The sequence below is a fragment of the Mastigoproctus giganteus genome, chromosome 13 (assembly GCF_048544385.1).
Source record: "Mastigoproctus giganteus isolate SK-2022 chromosome 13, ASM4854438v1, whole genome shotgun sequence".
In the NCBI taxonomy this organism is placed as follows: Eukaryota; Metazoa; Arthropoda; class Arachnida; order Uropygi; family Thelyphonidae; genus Mastigoproctus; species Mastigoproctus giganteus.
In genome coordinates, this window is record NC_143587.1 from 69,776,864 (window position 1) to 69,790,437 (window position 13,574).

General features: G+C 33.1%; 1 protein-coding gene across 1 annotated transcript in view; it reads right to left on the bottom strand.

The window, feature by feature from the left end:
- The window catches only part of LOC150076147 (protein piccolo-like), a 39,578-nt gene extending 27,193 nt beyond the window's left edge, over window positions 1–12,385 (bottom strand). The window contains exons 1-3 of the mRNA XM_090387268.1: window positions 12,100–12,385; window positions 1,623–1,846; window positions 1,222–1,275 (exon numbers count right to left, since the gene is read on the bottom strand). Coding sequence (XP_090243394.1) covers window positions 1,222–1,275; window positions 1,623–1,846; window positions 12,100–12,385 — 564 coding nt within the window. The remainder of the gene's footprint in view (window positions 1–1,221; window positions 1,276–1,622; window positions 1,847–12,099) is intronic.
- Window positions 12,386–13,574: the final 1,189 nt, after the last annotated feature.

Genomic DNA, 13,574 nt, shown 5'->3' on the forward strand with positions numbered 1-13,574 from the left:
TTGTAACATCATGAAATGAATTAATCTCGTACTCCATTGTTAATATTATGTCAAATAAATGTTTGCCACTAATTACTGTCTTGTGCCTCTGCTACTACTTTCCCGTGACGTTTCCGGTTATGGGTTCCTATGCGATTCACATTCCATTAGATGTTACCTACCCCCCCTAAACGTTTGTACCAATATTTTTGAGACACCATGTAGATACATGATGTATGCTGTATCATGAATGTATTTGCACTATAAACGCAGCAGAGTATACTGTATATTGTCGATTCTTTTCCTTTATCTGAAACTAAGTTATATATTGCGTGATGACCATCATTTAAAGTTAATAATGCATTTTTATTATTTCGTTATTAAGAATAAACTAAAAAAAATTAATATATTTTTGAAGGGTGGATGGCATTTTTATAAAACGTGCCACGTGGTTTAAGGCTGAACTATCACTCCATCGTGCTAAGGAAGCAATTTTAAAAATATTTATGCAAATTTTCTTCTACTCTGCGTAGGCCATTTGTGACATTGTTTGGATTCGAATACGGATCCTGCCTAATTCTGCCCTTGTAACCAAACCCATCTGCTACAGACGAGCCAGAAGGAAGATAGAATTAATTTTGTTCACAGTTATTTCAACGTTTTTGTTAAGTGGAGATGGAAAACACAATTTTAAAAGAAGTACTGTATAAGAGATGACACTATTCAAAGTTTAAGCTTCAGTTGTAAGCCTAGGCTGAAGTTTTAACTAGGATTTCTTTGAAACAAGCTTCAAACACTACATGTAATCTCTTACACAACTGATCCTTTAACAAGTACTTTGTTAAGTATACACTAAAATGATGTTCGCCCATCTTCTCAAAAGATGATAATTTCGTTGAAACTGCTGTCAGAATATCTCCATCTAATTTATAAAAAAAACAGAAAATATTTCTGTTTTTAGACTTGCCGTTTATGTGGAACTTTGTACAATGGCTGAAAAACTCATTATAACGTGTGCCGGCAATACCTTTTCAATCTTTAGTTTGCTACCAAATGAAAAATGTATCATCTTAATATACCGACAGTTAAATCTATAGCCTAGGCCTAAGACTGAAGAATTTCCCAAAATTGCTCATCTACACATTGGAAATCGAAATAATGATTTTTGTTTTTAGTTCTAAAGGTTTTATTGAAAGTTAAACACTTTATGTAAAGCTAAATTATTAACTTGATAATACCAACCTGAAGCTCCGGAGGAGCTTGAGTCTCTTCGAAAACACTGATATTTCCTTGATACTAAGTAAAAAAAAAAAAACAAAATAATAATACTAAACACATACATGCGAACATACTATAAAATAATCCTACAATAATAATAGTAACTGAAAGAAAGTAATATTAGAGCAAGCAAGCAGGCATTACTGACAGCTAATAATCCTAGAAATGAACGTCAAGGTAAGAATTTGAACATACAGGCAAATTATAAGATGCGTGATCATCCGAAACACCACAAAGGGAGTCGGTTGTGATCACAGATTGTGTCTACTCTAGCTGATTTAGCACAAGACGAAACAATTTAATGACAAGTGATGCATACCCAAACATAGACTGCACAGTACGCCACCTTTTGATCAAATTCTTACCTTGCTGTACTCACTAAGGTCACCATTGACTGGTTTAGGGATATAGAGATGGGCCCAGGTTGGAAAAGAGTTGTGGGTAGAAGAATTCAAAGAGATGGTGGTGGTGGTGGTGGCAGTTGTAGCTCCCAAGCCAACCATAGGGGGCGCTTGCGATGTCGAGCTGCCCTCCAGTGGTGAAACTAACTGTGTGCTGGGGTTCGGGTTATAGCCGAAGAAATGTTGGTCTACAGGAAGGAAAGGAAAGGGGAGAGAGGATAAATGCAGTAATGGGGTAAGTTTGGGCCTGCACTACTGTTTCCTGGAATCTCATCTACTAAACTACAACTACAGCTACTACTACACCTAGTAATACTACAGCTAATCCAGACTAGTTTGCTAATTATTTTCTATACTTTATTTTGTGATTACTATGTTTTGGAATTATTTTTAATAATTTGCTATTTTTAATTTATTACATTCAAGCATGTGGAACACTATTTGTTGGCGTGTTACATTTTGTATCAGAACTAGCGAAACTTAAAGTTCAACACCATGCACAATAAACAATTTTTTTACCCGTACAATTTATTTGTCACACGTGGTAACAGCAGATAATTATCAGAGCTTTATTCTTTCAGTGTTAACTTTAATAGATACTATGCTAAAGAGATAGTGTATTTTAGTTACCATTAAGCCTTAAAAATTCATAAAACTATATTTTTTAATGTCTTCATTTTTATGAGAGCATTATAAACTGTTGTTATTCTTTGGTTTTTCATTGTCTGACACGATTTAAAGTTAAGTTAAAAGGTTAACAGTTATTATGAAGTTCGTAGTTAGAATATGATATGATTGGTATTAGCTTAAAATTATAGAGATTACAAATTTCATTGTTTTTCTAATGCGAAGGATGTCAACAGAAGCCGAGAAAAATTAAAATGACCAACGGTTGCTGGAGTTGTTTAAAAGAATTGAGGGCATTTTCCTAATACGCTATCATAAATGAAATAGGCTCATCACTTTGATTCAAAAACCAAATGATACAGCATAATTTGGTTGCATCATCTTTGGATTCAGAGGATTTTGGCGTTACTGTCTTTGCACACGCAAATTCAGAGCACTCGTTTTCTGAGCTTCTAAGAGAATTATACTTCTTGATTTTTTTTTTGAGAAAGATCTACCATAATAGGATTATGTCTTCATATCTTTCATTGCAGAGAGAGTAACGCTTTATTTTTTGAAGTTGCAGATTATGTGTATTTCCAAACTATGCTTTCTCGTTTGATGTCTCTGTGTTAAAGTCATGAACTCACGTTTCATGGATGGTGATAAACCAGAATAAAGGTTCCAAGGTTTTCTTTTGAAACAACTAAAAATATACGGTTGTTTTCTATGTTTTTCTGGTCCTCTGTTAGCTGTCTGTTAACTTCCCTCACAGAAATGCGCGTATAAATGAGAGGAAAATTCGGAAAACCATAAAATTTTGTAAACAGGTCTTAAAATCGATGGTTACTTCTTCACACCATTATTTAATAAATCCAGATCAGTTTAACGTGTAACAGTTACTAATATATGGAATTCTCTTCCTCTGTAGTATTTCTAAAAATCTAAAAAAGAACTTAATCTTAATTGATATTGATATGCAAGTGTCAGTGATATACGAAATTGATCTGTTCTTAATATGCAGCGAAGTGCTTTATAACGTGAAGCAGAGTAATGTATATGAAGTCAGTTAGGCGTTTTTATTTTAAAAGAACGTGAAGAGATTCTCACGTGACTAATGAAACAAAAAACATGCTGGGATAAACTGTAACTTCGCGTTAATCATCATTTGCGAAAAGAAACTTCTGAATTCTAGAGCGGAAACATTAGAATCAAAGAGAGTATGCAGTCCTATTAATGTGATGTCATATATTATTGATATGCAGTAGTTCGAAGATGTGAAAGGTGCTCTTGATAATTTGATGATCAAAGTTTTGAAGAAATAGAATTGCTAGACTTGTGATGAGAATGTTATTTGAAAGAAGCCCGTAATGTACCCAATGGCATTATTACGAACTTTAAATGTTGGGGATGTTTATGGAGGATTTGAGGAGTATTATCCTCTAGAGGAGGATCTTGGTGAAATTTTGATCGTAAATATATCCACTACATTCCATGTTACCATTGATTATTACGCTGTAAATTAAATATTACTCCTAGGGAAAATAAGCTTTAATGGCTGCAATACATCGTAAACACCTAGTTTCGTTTGTAAAAATTCATATGGACTTTATATTAATGGAAAATCCACTTTATAAAAATTCCTGATTATGCTTCCTAGAGAAATTAATATTAAAGAAATGCAATCGACCAAGTATTAGCAATTTAGTTAAATATATATAGGAATGTATATATATCTGTTTTAAAACAATACACATTAAAACTCCTTTTAAATTCCATTCTGCTAAAAGAAGCAGTTTTAAACTGTTTATGTCCTCAAACCAAATCAAAAAATCTGATTCAGTTAATATAGATTTGGAATAAACATATTTAGACGTATAATTATAACAGATATTTTTTATGTGGCATTAGCAGCGTGCAAATAACGAACATACATTCTTGCCAAACAAATACTTAGAATTTATTTATTGAACTTTAGTTCAATAAATAGTTGCTGGATTAAGTTCAATAAATTGCTATTACTTCTGACTAAAGGCGTATGGAAGTCGCACATCGGAAGAAGGTCGTTTGTGAGTTGTTTCCTTTGAACTGTGTAAAAAATGACTCCTTTTTAGTATGTGTTAAGCAATTAAGGCAAATTCAGCAATATACTGAATCTGTAACATCGTCTATTTTTCGATCGGGTTTCCAGAAGATAAAAGTAACTGGTTGCATATAAGAAGCACTACTTTATTATTTTAAAGTGTTTATTAAACCTCATTAGTTGAGGTTCGTAGTTGTATATTTTTAATGTGCTGAATGGAAAAATTATGTATATTTGTGCAAAGAAAACATGTTTTTGGTGGATTTCTTCATTCATTATTTCTGATATAGAAAAATGTACCTTGGAATGAAGGAGCGTATGAAAGGTAAACAAGAATAACGATGACAGCGAATACCGAGAGTTATTAACAGTAAACGGGCGAAAGGAAATTACATGGAATTATTTTTATTTGGGAATGAAATAATTTCTACAAAATATCGTATCGAAAAATGGAAAGCATTAGTAAACAGAACTAAGGAAAAACAATGAATATTCATGGCATAAAAGGGAACAGAAAGAAATGGAAAAACGAAGGTTTTTTGGCATGTTGCATGACCAAAGAAAAGAAAAGAGATTTATTTTTATATAAATCTCGTGATTGATTGACTCGTGATGTGAAAAATAAAACAAGCACATACGAATTATAATATAATTTTCAGAAATCTTTTAATAGCAGATATCATATTTAAATGTAAGTTGTTGTTCTTTTATGTGAAAGAGGAATAAAACTGCGAAATATAAAAGAAAAATATCAATAATTTTTTAAATTTCCGTTTTAAGAATCTTTCAGAAGTTTAAGTAAAAATATTTTTTATGATGAATTTTGCGAAAAGTTAAAAGAAAACATTACATTACATTTAGAATGAAATTACGCATTACGTTTGGAATGAGTTTTTTTTGAAATTCTAGCAAGTCTCTGTATTTCCTTAAAATATTCAAAATTCATCTCAAAATTCCATTTTTTCCGTCTCTATCCTTCCAATCGTCCTCCAATTCGGATTTTCATTCAAGCAAATGTCTCCTCTGGAAAATTTTGCGTGAATACAAACTATACGCTCTTTCAAGGTTAATGATTTATTGGATGCAGTGTAGTCTTGACTAAGGCGAACTTTGAAATTATTGACGTGGTTTTAAAGTTTGAAAAGGTGATAATCATGGAATAAATTTGTCACTTATACTTTATTTCTTATAAAAAACAGTCCCTTTAATTCCGAAGGTTTGCGTTGCAGAAATATTGATAGATCGATTGTGTCCATGGCCTAATGGTCAGTATTCAAATTATGTATACCGCATATCCACGTAATGCTACAACATGCAGTAAAATTCGCGAATATTACTGTAGTTATAAGTTGATATGTGGCCTTACCTGATATAAACATACAGTTTGTCTTTATTTTTAAATTAATAATGAGTCTATTCTGAAAATGGAACAATGATGTGGTCTTCGGAATTTGCATCTCTCTTTGCATTATAAATTACTTCAACCAATTATTCTGACTGTAAAAAATAACATATTTTATCGACGGTTGGTCTAAATCAATCCTGTGGGATCTGCGAGTTAGCTTTTACATTTATAGTAACGAAAGAGTGTCGTATAAGTAGAAACAATCAGTCAATTAGTTCCATTCTCCTCCACTTTATTTATTTTTGCAAAACTTGTTTAATACAATAATTACCGTTTCCTTTTAAGTATTCATCAAAATCAGCTTTGAATGGCTAATCCGAACTTTTTTCTATTAAGCTGTTCTACTACGATAGCATGCTTCGACAATTCCCAGCAGAATACGAAAAGGTATCGTAAGTGAGAACAATTCATGGTAAATTGATGGATAAGCACTAGAATATAACTGCTGGTGCTTTAAAGAAAGGCTGCTGCCAATGTAACTGGTGTTCTGAGTGGCAGTTACTGAGTTACTTATTTACTAGTGGCCAACCATGAATTTAGCATTACATTAATAAATGAACTCATTAAAGATAATTTTTTTTTGGAGTGAGCTACTGAATCATTTTATGAATAATGATTCAGAAGAATTCTTTGGAGAATTCTTCATAGAGAGAGGGCCAAAGGTTAAGATCGTAAAAAGTGTGATAAACCTTTCTTTTTTCAGGAAATTCAAGATAATCTCGTCTTTTCTTTTTTTTAACTCTTTTCTTTAGTTAAATTCTTAAGTTCTTTAAAATGAATTTTCACAGTTTTCGTATTATTGCATTGCTATATTTCTTAATGCTTCATTCTTCATAATAACCTGGAAACAAGCCCTTCTTATTTAGATTTAGTGGTGCTTACAACCAATTTCTCTTTATTCATTTTTATTTTTGCAAGTTTCTGCGAATTACATTCGTTTTTAATTTCTCACCGAGAGTGCGTCACATTTAAAAATACTTTTGAAATGTTATTTCCAATCAGCTTTCATGATGTGGTACTACGTTTAAGATAGGAATGGTAGTTTATTACTTTAGCATCTCTCATATTTTCTGGTTGTCCTTGTTGTTTGATTGTTTTTCATTTTGCGACAAGTAGCTAAGGCCAGTAGATGTCAGTAGGTATATTGCATCTGTAACTTGCTTGTATTTTACAGTTGGTTTCCAGCTTTGTGGGATGAAAAATCCAATTTGACAGAGAAAATCTTTGCGATCCTTGCCCGAGAAAGACCAAATCGACCAGTGAAAGGGGGAAAAAAAAAACCAAGAAGTTCACTACGGGACTCGAACCTAGCCATTTTCGCGAGGGTATGAAGTTTGGTTTTATATTTATTGAAGTATAACATTTTCTCTTGGAATTTTGTCGCATTCGGTAAATTTTGTGTTCATAGCTCGTTTTCAAATAGAAATTGTAGTTTACTATGTTAATATCTGTCATATATTTGAGGACTGTTTCATGTGTTCTTCCGAGCCAGTGAACAGAAATTCAAGTTCATGTTTCGATTAAATAAGTATCAGTGGCGACAACTTTAAATAAAAATTAAGTTATTACATTTGATTAATACCCTTAACAACGCGCTGTACATTTAAACAAATGGCTTTTAAAAATATATATATATCAAGATTATAAAATGAATATCTTAAATTCACAAAATTTTTCAACAAATGTTTCAAGGTTGGAAGGTATATATCTATGTTTCTTATATGAATTAATTTTTAGCTTATTTCCATTTTCTAACTTTAAGATAATATATATATGTCTGAATTACAGTTGATGTTTTAAATTGGCGAAATTTGTTGATATTGAATAAATTATAGTTCATAATTTATGTAGAAAAATTTGTTGCGATGCTTTTCAGATGATATATTTTTTAAATTTCTTAATAGTAAGATAAACTTATTCCTTGTTCTTATATGGTTATATCTGTTACAATCTAATTTGCTCTTAAAGTGACAAAATTATATTTGTATTTTAAGTATAAGTATTTATATCACTTTACAACTATTTATATTTTTATGCAAACTTCATAAACGGTACCTGTAATCAGAATCTTCCTATATCACCCTAACTTGGATTTGTATTCTACAATGATTATAAATAAATATTCTGAATTATCCGCTAAAGATCATGGGAAAAGTGAAGTCATGCAAGTTTAGAAATTCTGAACGTAATTTAAGTTTCGATTAAATAAGTATCATAAGTTCTAGTTTTAAACGATTGACAAAATTTCAAGTAAATGCTCTATTGCAGCTGCATCAGACTTACTGAATATGCTGATACATCAGTATGCGGAGAAAAGCATCAAACAAAAGGATTTATGCCAACTAGTTTTTAATAAAAATGACCTCCAGGCCCAAAATCACACACATTTTAACATAAATCAAATATATCATTGTAATAATAAATAACAACAGGATAAAATAATAAAAGCCGAATACAGAACTTCATTAAAACAAAACTGGAACTAATCAATTGCTTTTAAAGAAGTAAATACAATTATAAGGTTATAATTTCATTTTATTTTTACAAGAGATTAACTGATTATATGAACAATCAAAGAAATGAATTTTCAAGATAGAGTAGATAATTAAAAACCAATGGATTGAACTATGACTCTGTCCCATATAGTAGACTGTTATTTTAGCACTATCTCTTACTTCAACGACTACCTTAAAAATTGTCAGCTACTTGAATAATCAAAACGTTCAGAATCAACTGGTTGAGAATTATCTCATCTATCTTACTAATTAGACAACATTATTCCGAAAATCTTTAATAATGAATGCATTTTCATTTTATAACTTTATTTATGGTTATAGAAGTGAAATAATCAAAATATCAACTTTGAATAATTAAAAAAGTACCCCATGGTCAGACGAGGTATCCAGTAGAACGACTCCTTTAAAATCCTCATTAGAAAATGAATTATTTGTTCAGTAAACTGAATACATTATTGACTTTTTATTATAAATAATTGACATATAGACAGCGACTGAACTGTATTGTCACAATGCTATTTGAATAACAGAGGCTATCCAAATTTGCTTATGTCGGATTCTTACAAAAATGATCTCTAGAATTGTTATAATTGCTAAATGAGTTGAGTTATTTTACATATGCAGTACCTCAAATTTATGAAGTGGGATTTCGCAGGTTTCTTACAGAGATTGAGCAGAAATGAACGTTTGCTTTACATCACAGAGATTACAAAAGCATTACTACGTTGCACAACGTTCTATAAGATTATATCCACGAGTTTTTCGCATAAATGGTTCTTCTTCTCTGCTCCAAGTAATTTTCTACTACTTCGTGTTTTCCATGGGACAAATCAAATCAAATTCAATTACGATTAAGGTATTCTAGCCTAGCCCTCCCGGCTAGTACAGTGGTTATAATCGCTGTCCTTTCATACTGTGTACGAAAGGCTCGGCTTCTAGTCCCTAGATAGAAGGAACTTTTTGGGAATTTTTTAATACCATGGCCAAATTAGTTTCGGAAGGGTTGCAAGGTTTCTCTCCCGGAACCTTTGGTTTTAATCTTACACAACAGACAATAAATGCAATTTATACAGGCACGATCTACGGACGATTCATGGTCTAAGTTGCTGTGAATAAATGAAAAAGGAAACAATAATTTTAAATAAAGTTGAGCTGCTGTGAAAATGGTGATGTTCGTCAGAATGACCCGTTGACCAAAGGGAGTAGAGTATTACATTAGAAGAACCAAAGGATAGTACAGTAATAACAACACTAGTATACTTTTTCGACTTCTCAGTAATGAAATGGCGTTTCAGTTTCGTTTGTACGAACTGTGGACGTGAGAAAATTGATGAAAACGTTGATGGCATCCAGCAAGCTATTGATGTTGAGAAGGTATTGTCTTCTGAATGATTTTATTAGCAGTCATTTCGTTGCCCAATAAATATTAACTATATTTTCGATGACCATATTATCTCCGAATGTGCAGCAAAGAGATAATTTTCAATGGATCATTTTCTTTGTATTTTACTTATATATATTTTTTTAGAAAATGGCTCACCTATCTACTGCTGTTTTTCCTATGAATCCTGCTCTTCCTCAGCTCATTGTTTTCTGAGTAACCCTGGCAGGGCAGCTTTGGTAGCGATGTATCTTTACAAATAAATGGTTGTTTCCATTGATTGTCACATACAACAATGTTTTTCACTTCAGGCATAGTAAATGAATAACTCAGCTCTTTTCAGAGCGAAAGAATTTAACTTATCAGTTCCAATATATGATAATAAACATTTCTAAATATTTTTCAGCTTTCAGTTGTCTTTATTAGTTAAGATTCTATTTTTATAGACCTAATTTTGAAGTTTAATAAGGTCAAATGCATAACTATCACATACGTATACATGGTTATGAACGGCATTTGTGAAGACGTAATTACTCGTATTGTATTGCATAGCTCCTTGATGCGGCCATTACGGCCCAAATAAGTGATATTTGTTGCCCTTACAATAAATATCTACTCGAAAATTCTTATGGTGGCCTTTCTTTCAGGAGAGATAAATAAAAATATAGTTGCGCCATTGCTTTCTGAATTATTTTTACATTTTTATGAATATATATATATTTTTTCTTGATGAACAAATACTTCAAATTGCAAAGATAAATCAGAAAATATTCTGTAATAAAAAATTAGCTAATTTTTGACTCATGAAAGAATTGCCTGTTACAGGTGTATAGAATTCTTGCGTTCTTGAAAAACAGGAATGGTCTGAGAATTCCTAGAGAAATTCCTCAGACCATTCCTGTTTTGCAAGAATTTCTGAGAAATTTCTAGAGAAATTTCTCTTGAGATCTTGTCTATTGGCTCAGAGGATTTCGGTAAGTTAAAGAACACAGCTACAACTAGTAAAATTGAAACATTTATTGTTTGTCTAATACTCTGAACATTAAATTCTCCTGTTTACTCATGTCACCGCTACGAGGCATATTCTTTATCAAATAAAAACTTCATATATTGGAGAAAGAATATACCTCGTGGCGGTGACATTTTGAAATCATTTCATTTTACTTAGGTAACCCTCTTCCTGTTAAGCTTGTATTCTACAGAGCATGAATATCGAGTTAAGCATATGAGTACGAGGGTGCCTTGAGTAACCGGGGTTCAAGCCCATGACTGATAAATACGGTGTTGTTTCTTGTATTCTCTGTACCTTGTGAACTCCTCTGACCACACGGTATACAAGAAACATACATGCTGCCCTCGCCCGAGACCGACTAACTCAGCCACGTTGGGAAAAAACGCCCATAAACGTTCTTCTCGTCATTGATGGGATTCCAACTCAGGTCTTTTCCACTCGGTGTGGGGAGGGTGTTGATTATACCAATTGTGCTACCTAAGAGGGAAGCACACTTCGTATAAACACCATCTTCCCCACGCCGGGTGAAAAAGACCTGAGTTCGTAGCACGCTGGTAGGTATCATATGATGACTGATGTGAGCAGTACACACCTGCTCTGCTTAATAATTGGACTCTTATTCAACCCATCCTATATCTTTCTTCAAAGACGACCAACTTTTTTATTTTCTGAGAATATAAGCTTACTACAATTTTGGATTTGAGAAGACGGTATAATTTAAATATCAAGACAGAAGCTGCTTATTATTTTAAACACGAACTTTACTTTTGAAATCTCGGTGTACGACCGTTTTTTTATCCAATAAGCTTTTGTCCAGACTGTGGTCAACAAATTGTTAATCGTGTTTCGCCTTGCTATATATATAATTTTTAATGAATTTTAATTTTAGGAACCACAAAACCCCAATTTTTTAGAGTCCTTTATAGCTGTGTTTTAGAATTTGCAGAGTTAAACTAGCAACATTTTCTTAGTTTATTTTTGTATTTTATATTTTTATATAATATATAAAAATATAAAATACAAAATTTTATATTTTTATGAGCAGAAACTGTGTTACATTTGCATTTGTGATTTTCGTTTAACTTTTTTTAAGTAGCGTTCTTCGATTTTGTATCTGCTTTGCTTACCAGAAAAAAATAAATATTCACATTCATTTGGTCGCTGGAATTAACTGAGAGATAAGTGCATACCCAAATCAAGTTTATTCTCTTTATGAAGCTAACGACCGTCTTATCGGATTAAGTGTAAAATCGTTTACACTTAATCCGATAAGACGGTCTTTCAGAGATTCTTAATTAGTCTCCTTGGAATGATTAAGAATTACTAAAAAAAACATCTAAGTTAGTAACGAGTTGGATTTGTAATTATAAAAAATAATAGATGAAGTTCTATGTGAAAATTTAACTAAAGATCTCTTTGAGATATAAATAAGACGTACCTTGTCTGTCTTGGTCCGGAGAGTGAAGATTGTCGTAGGATGAGGTGTTGCTCAGAGTTGCCCCATTTGGGGCCACATTTGGGCTGATAGCTCGTTTAGACAAAGCCGGGCTTTGGCCCCTTGAAGAACCACCGGGAGAATAGGTAGACTGCGAGGGTGAGGTACCACCAGTCCTCGAATCTGCTGGGTCTAAACTACCGATGTTGCTCATTGGACCTGATCCTGGAGGTCCAATGTTTGGACTCCTCCTTTGCTGCTGAGAAGAACCAGTAGTGGTCTCGAGCATGTTTAAGTCACTGAGAATAGAAACAACAAGTATTCGCGGTTAATAAATTGCACTAAAGTTTGAACGGTGGTTTTTAACATCATAATAAATATACAATTACCTGGCCAAAAAATTAGAAACTTTATCTATTAGGACCACCTTTTGCCCGAATTAAACTCGTACACGTCAAGACACGTGGGTTCCAGTAGGTGTTTGAGGGGGTTTTAGCTAACCATTCTCCCGTCAAGATATTTGTCACCTGCTGTATTATGATCGGTAGAGAACTGCAACGCCGAACTGCCCTTTCTAACATATATCCCAGACATTCTCAATTGGGTTCAGATTTGGAGAATTAGGCGGCTAGGGCAGTTATTGAAAATCCTGAGAATGTTCCTCCAACTATTCAGATACAACTTTTGCAAGGTGGATAGTTACATTGTTGTCTTGAAAGAATCCATCGCAATCAGGGTAAAAAATGAAGCACTGCAGGGAGAACATGGCTAGATACGACAGAAAGATATTCCTTGGAGGTAAATCAACCTTCTAATGGTATGAGCTGGGCCAGTCCGTACCAAAACAACATACCATGATACCACCTCCAGATATTTGAGTGGTGGGCGCGAGTCAGTCTTTATCTATAACTTCATGACGTTCACGTCACACTTTCCATTATTCCACAATCTAGTCGTCGTGTTGGCCGTACATAGAGTATATAGTGGATAATGTTTATTGTCCAGCGATATCGGAGGTTACCCCTACAAACTGCAGGGTATACTGTGATGCAATACAAACTGTGTCATTCACAAGCGCAATTGGAAGAACGTTAAAACTTGGTTCTGTCGGAACTACATCAATGGTGCAAGTGCATAGATTGACAGTGTCCACAGCAAAAAGTAAAACTATGTGTTTTTGAAAGGGCACCTGTCAGTGACTAGGAACCAGGTGGTTTCTTTAGGTGGAGCTCATCTCCAGTCGGTGAAAACGATAAAATATTTAGGGATTCTAATTGAGAGGCAGCTACGTTTCTTTTCCCTTATTACTTACATAGTAGATAAGATCTGGAAATTTGTTGGAATGATTGATTGCACGGACAACGAGGAATGACTGGGGAATATAAGGAAGAAGACTGAATTTGTTCTGACTGTATCCTCTTGCCAATTGTTACTTGTGGTACATGTATGGTTAGACTATGGGTTGCAAAAGGCGCACG